This window comes from Pelodiscus sinensis, chromosome 29 (assembly GCF_052426305.1).
Source record: "Pelodiscus sinensis isolate ZL-2025 chromosome 29, ASM5242630v1, whole genome shotgun sequence".
Classification (NCBI taxonomy): domain Eukaryota; kingdom Metazoa; phylum Chordata; order Testudines; family Trionychidae; genus Pelodiscus; species Pelodiscus sinensis.
The window spans coordinates 13,301,017-13,307,353 of NC_143080.1; the positions used below are offsets into that span (position 1 = coordinate 13,301,017).

A 6,337-nucleotide genomic window follows, 5' to 3' on the forward strand; every position below is an offset into this window, starting at 1 on the left:
AGCAAGGCCACAGTGACCAGTGACGGGCTGGTCGGGGCGCAGACCCACTACTGCGCGGGGTGGGGGGTGTCACTGACACGTATGGAGAGTGAGAGGTCCCTGCACCCCCCACCCACAGCCAGATGCGTAGAACATCCAAAATTCCCATCCCCCATCTAGTCATTGATGCAGTGCCCAGGGAAACTGAGGCACACGCCTGGGGTTATTATAACACCTCAAGGCTCACATGCAGCCTCACAAGGGGAATGAAACCTTGTCACAGGGGGGCATTGGCAGCGTGTGTTGAATATGGGACGCCTGGTGAAACTACTCGTATTCAGGGGAGTTCAACAGCAATCAGCTGACTGGGCCCCAGTTAACACACAGAGCGGAGCTGGATTCTCAGCTTTGACGCTCGAGGGGTCCCACGGGGAGAGGACACAGCAGGGGGAGCGGCAGGCTGGGGTTTGCACTCCCACTTCCATCATCGGCCACTGAACCCCACCATCACTGGGGGTAGTTGGCAGCAAACGGGGATCTGGCCAGCAGCAGGACCAGCCGGTGCTGGTGGGAGCAGGGGAGAGAGACAGGAAACACGGGACAATTTGCCTGCTTGTAAGAAAAAGTCAGGCACCTCCAGGAGGGCTGAAATACGGGCCAGTCCCTTTAAAAACAGGACGTCTGGTCACTCGAGGCAGGGCTGTTCGCGAGTCCCTGCTCCAGCCCTCACCAAACTGTGGGACCCTCCCGCCCAGCCAGGGGCCCTCCCACCAGGGGGGCGCTCGGTGGAGCTGAAAGCCAAGGTTCCGTCTGCGCCCCCATCCCTGCCCCTCCGGCTTGTCGCTGCTGAAGGACGTTCTGTGGCTACAGCTGCCCATGGCCAGGGCCGGGATCAGTCTGTGCCTGAGGCCTGAGGCCGGGCTGGGGCTGCAGGCCCAGGGCTGACGGGCTCGGTGCCCATGGCCAGGGCCGGGCTGGGTGGGGGGCTCACCTGGAAGCTCAGGTTCTCGTGCAGACGGGGCTCCTGGACCTCTCTCTCCAGCAGGGTGACATTGCTGAGCCCCTCCCCCCTCTCCAGCCGGACGCTCACCCGGACGGTCTCGTTGAGGTCGCTGAGATGAACTGACACCGTCCCCGTGTGCGGGTGGTAGAGCTGGGCTGGGCTCACCACCACATAGTGCCTGGGGAGGGGGCAGCACCGTGGGAGGGGGCAGGGGAGGCACAGCCCAGGGGGTTCCTTCTGATGGGGCAGGGCTGGGTCTGTGCTGCTGGAGGCTGATTTGTCTCTCCGGCTATGTCTAGACTGAATCCCTCTGTCAACAGAGGGATGCAAATCAAGCACATTGAAATTGCTAATGAAGCAGGGGTTTTAACAACCTGCGCCTTATTAGCATAAACATGGCCGCCACTTTTTTATGAAATGAAGTTTTTTCGAGACAAATGGCAGCCAAGACACGGACCTGTGGAAAATAAAGCCTTTTTCGACAGCTCCTGTATTCCTCAAGAAATGGCGGGTTTTTCTAAGTCCGTTTCGGAAAAAAGTGGTGGCCATGTTTATGCTAATGAGACACGGGATATTTAAATCCCTGCTTCATTAGCAATTTCGATGAGCCTAATCTCCATCTCTCTGTCAACAGAGAGGTGTAGTCTAGACACACCCTCCAGCTGCAGGGCAGTGCAAGGCCCTTCCACTCCTGTCCCCCACCCCCACATCCTGCCCCCACAGACCTGGAGGCCCCCCAGGGCACAGAGAGGAGCTGAGTCCCTGTCCATCCCTGGCCTCTCAGCTGCCCCTGTGCTGGGGCTGAACAGACCCATTACTGGATCTGTGGCTGAGGGAGCCGGTGGCCCCAGGGGATTACCAGCCCATGGTACAGAGGGGCTGAGGCACAGAGAGGGGGTGTCTGGCTGAGGGCGCACAGGGCGTCTGCGCAGAGGTGGGCACTGAACCCAGCTCTCCTGTGCCCTCAGAGGCTGCTTAGCCAGAGCCAAGCTCCCCCTGCCTCTGGGGGTAGGACAAGGGGGGGGACAGGAGGGTCCCAGCATGAGGGACCGAGCTCCCGGGGAGAATGGATCTGTCCCCTTAGTTTCCCGTCAAGCAGCCCCCTCACCAGTGCCCTGGGTTGATTCCAACCCCCCACACTGCCCACCACGCAGACAGACAGACAGACACGGACAGGGCTTACGGCTCTGCAGACATCCCAGCTGTGAGGTGCAGGAGGAGCAGCAGGCCGGCCGAGGTTACCGGGGCCCCCATTCCTGGGTGCAGGCAGACGTGCTGGGACAAGGGACACACACACGTCACGCCCCTCTGAGTCCTTCTTCCTCTCTCCCACGCTCTGAGCCGGGGACCAGCCTGCTGGGCCCTGATATAGACTCTGGGGCCGGAGCTTCGCCTGTGGGCCGGGCACAGAAGGGTCGGGTCAGGTCTCTGGCGGGGGCTGGCACACGCACCTAGGACAATATTTACCCACCAACCCAGCTGCTGGATCCGAGTCTGACGGTTCTGGCTGGCAAAGGCCCAGGCGGCCAGGGGGCCCCTCACATTGGTTACAGGCCTGGGGGCGGGACCCCTGGGGTCAGTGGCCGGGCAGTAGCCGGGATGCTGGGAAAGCCCTGGCAGGAGTGGGGGAAGGAGCTTGCTGAGAAATGAGTTTGTTAAAATGGGCCCTAGCAGTGACCCACGACAGCCATGCCAATGGGGAGAACGGGGGGGGAGGGGCTGAACACGTCCCATGAAAACGTCTGTGAGGGGGCTGCACACCCCGCTCTGGGCAGAAGGGGTCCATCCACTGTGGCCTGAGGAAATCCTGCCCTCCCAGCCACACTGGGCATGCTCCAAGTGCTGGGCTAGCTCAAAAGGGAGCAAGACAGCTCAGTCTGGGTGGGTGCTGGAGAAGAGGGACCTGTGAAGCCATGTTTATTGCACCATTGCCCGTGGGACCAGAACTAGGTCTGCTAGGGGTACGTCTGCACTACAGGGCAAGGTTGAATTCAGATATGCAATTTCAGCTACGTTAATTGCATAGCTGACGTCGAAGTGCCTTGACTCGGCTTTTGGCTCTGTCTACACTGCAGGAAGTCGAAGAGACTCTTTCTTCCACTTCCCTTACTCCTCGTAGAAGCAGACGGCCAGCATCAACCAGAGAGCCCCTTTCAGTTCGAATCAGCTGTCTTCACTAGACCTGCTAATTCGAACCAGGGAAGATCGACAGTGGCAGCTTGAATCTTCTCTGTAGTGTAGACGTACCCCTGATGGGCAAACCCCTAGACCCAAGACTGGCAGAAGTGGGGGAAGGCCTCCGCCCCCTCTCCTCCATATGAAACCAGATTCTGCACCCTTGGATAATTTTCAGGATATCCTAGCTGTTCTCCTGGATTGATGAAACTGAAAAAGTACCACAGTGCCACAGTCTGAGGGCAGAAAGTGAGGGACATTCACCACCCCCTCCCACAGAAGATGTGGACGGCCATCTGACATGAACTCAGTGTAATGCTGAAGATGGGAGGAACTGATGAGTCACAAAATGAATGGAGGAGTCCAATTATCTTGGTACCAAAATCCAATGGCACTTTGCATTTCTGCATCAATTTCTGTCAAGTTAATGCTATATCCTGGTGCAAAGCAGATCCAATGCCCCACACTGAAGAACTCCTGGGACGCCTGAGGTGGAGGGCACAAGTATCCATTGACCATTTACTTAATTAAAGGTTATTTGCAGATAATGCCTGTGACGGCAAAGGTGTAGGAAGAAAACCCAGTCTAAAATGCCGCTTGGGGCCCTTACCAGAAGTACAGATTTGTCTTCCCCGCCATCAGGGTCTATCACCCAGGAATTGATTTAGAGCTGCAGTAGCTCCTGTCTCCGCCTTCCCCTCTCTCCTGTGCAGGTGCAATGAAGAGAGAGGAGGGGATGTTCAGCTGCAAACCAAGTAAGAGGCTATTCAGGGATTGATTACAAAGGGGGAAATGGGGAGGAGAACCTGATGCAGATAAAACAAGCATCAAACCAAACACGTGACAGTGTCAGCAACAACCAGGGGCTTGAACCCAGACCCAGTAATTCAAACCCTTTGGCTCGCTGAGTAAAGCCCTAAGGGCCAGGCCCGTTCTCTCCTGAGGACGTGGCAGTGGCGCTGGGGGAGGCGCCCAGGACGTTAACCCTCAGGCTGATTTAGAGCCCCTGGAGAGCACTGGGGAGCCCCACAATGTCCTGACGGGACTGAAGGGTGAAGGGGAGTCGCAGGCTGGTACAAGCAGGTTGTGTGGGGGGGAGGGATGGGAAAATCCCCTTCCTCCACAGCAGGCGTGGCTGGGGCTGCCCCTCGCTGGCAGGTGGCAGAGCAGAGGGGCCCGCGTACTCCAGCCACTAGGGCAGACAGCCCCCAGGCTGAGGCAACGCAGCCCTTGTAACGCCGCCGGGGGGGGGTCTGAGGGGAGCGGAACCCTCGTGACCGCTTGGCGGGAAAATCCGGTTTGGGCCGGTCCCTGAGCGCCCAGCGCCTGAGGAGATCCGACAGGATTCCTAGGTCAGGTCACAGACTCCAGCGCGTGGCCCCAGTTACTAAACAGGGTCATAACATTAGATTGTAACGCGGTAGAACAATGAAATCATGTATCAACAAACCCCCTACCAGAACTCAAGGGTGAAGACTGCCTTCCCCCCCCGTTCGGTCTGCGAAGGGGGCGGGTGTGCGATGGGTGTGCATGCACAATGTGCACAAGCTCAGCACAGTTGGCTTTTTCTGGACTGTCCATTTTACTGAGCAGTTTTTGAAGAGCTCTAGCACTGAAAGTTTGGCAGGGGATTGTGCTCGGGAAAGAGAAATGTTTTTTGCCATTGCCATGGAAATCCATGCCACGCTGGCCGGGTTCTAAAGTAGGGACCACTGCTGTCTGGACCTGTTCAGCAGAGAGTCCGACGTGTTCCCGAGTCATTGAGATCTGGGATGAAAATGACCTTGAATGGTTATGAGGCAGTGTCCTAACTGATACACACTAGCCGGGGTAACACTAAGTCACACAAAGGAGCAAGATGAGCATCTCCTCATGCAACTATTATAAAGCTTAGGTAAAAAGCTGTGTGATCCCGATTCAACATGTGCGACACCTTCTGGCAGTCTGATGCTGCTCGTATAAAAAGGCCCTTGGAATTTCTTATAGATGACAATTTCTTAACTCAAAAGAGTTGCTCCCGCCATGGGAGTATTCTACACTAGCCCTCACCTGGAGAGATACAGAGGAATTGATCATAGAACTGAAAATGAACAGTAGCCAAGGTACTAGTGATTCTGACTGGGGCACATTTGTAATGTGTCGACAAAGTCCAGAGCAGTAATATTTCTAATATCATAGAATTACACAATCCTAGAGCTGGAAGAGACCTCAGGAGGTCATCGAGTCCAGCCCCTGTCCAGAGCAGGACATCTCAGCCAGGGCTTTGTCAAGCCAGGACTTAAAAACCTTTAGAGATGGAGATTCCACCCTCTCCCCAGGTAACCCATTCCAGTATTTCACCACCCTGCAGCTCCCATTGGCCGGGAACAGGCTGGGTCCTGCAGGGAAAATCCAAGGAAGTGAGTTGGGTTTAGGACAAGGGAAGGGCACAGGGCAAACACCTACACAATGGGGCTGCAGCTGGCTTGCCTGGGCCCTGTATCAGCTCCAGGGATGCTGAGATCTGGCCCAGGCCACTTCCCCAGGCTGCTTTACCCTCAAATATTTACCAGTCCCCTGGGGCAGTTCAAACAAATTGTAGAAAATTGACAAGGGAAGCAAAGTGACCCCAGAAGAAGTCTGGCCAGCAGCGTTAGGACATTAAGAAGGAATTTTAAGGTACCAAATGAACGCCAACAATGTATTTGTCCATTACTGGATGAAAAGGTAGAATTATAACTATTAGTGCAGATGGGGACCAGAAAGGGAGGGGCTGGTGTCATGGTCCCATGCTTTTTTAAAGTTATGCCCTGCCACCTTTTACTGTCCACAAGAGCGAGTGAGACAGGGAGGGGGCAGAGAGAAGTGAGTGAGAGTGATCTTGGGAGGAAAGTGCCAGTGCTGTGTGGGGCGTGGGGAGGAATGATGGTGTAAAGCAGTGATCTCCACCCTTTGTAACCTCTCAAGATTTAAGAGCAATGTAAGATCTACCTCAAGCCCAAATTCCCTTGCCCGGCTTCCTTCCCGCCCTTCTCTGAGGTCCCCACCCTGCTCCACCCCTTCTACGAGGCCTCACCCTGCTCACTCCAACCCCTTTCCTCCCTGAATCTCATTCACTTTCACCAGGCTGGGGTGGAGTGTTGGGGTGTAGGCTCTGGTCTTGGGCCAGGGGATTTGGTGTGTGGGAGGGGATGCTTTGTA

The 6,337-nt window shown here is 56.0% G+C and overlaps 1 protein-coding gene across 2 annotated transcripts in view; it reads right to left on the reverse strand.

Annotated features, from left to right (window-relative positions):
- The window catches only part of LOC102446370 (alpha-2-macroglobulin-like protein 1), a 53,352-nt gene extending 51,040 nt beyond the window's left edge, over positions 1 to 2,312 (reverse strand). For both annotated transcript variants that reach the window (XM_089773957.1, XM_089773956.1), the window contains exons 1-2: positions 2,166 to 2,312; positions 971 to 1,160 (exon numbers count right to left, since the gene is read on the reverse strand). In XM_089773957.1, the coding sequence (XP_089630083.1) occupies positions 971 to 1,160; positions 2,166 to 2,236 (261 nt within the window). In that variant the 5' untranslated portion in view covers positions 2,237 to 2,312. The remainder of the gene's footprint in view (positions 1 to 970; positions 1,161 to 2,165) is intronic.
- Between the last annotated feature and the right edge of the window lie 4,025 nt (positions 2,313 to 6,337).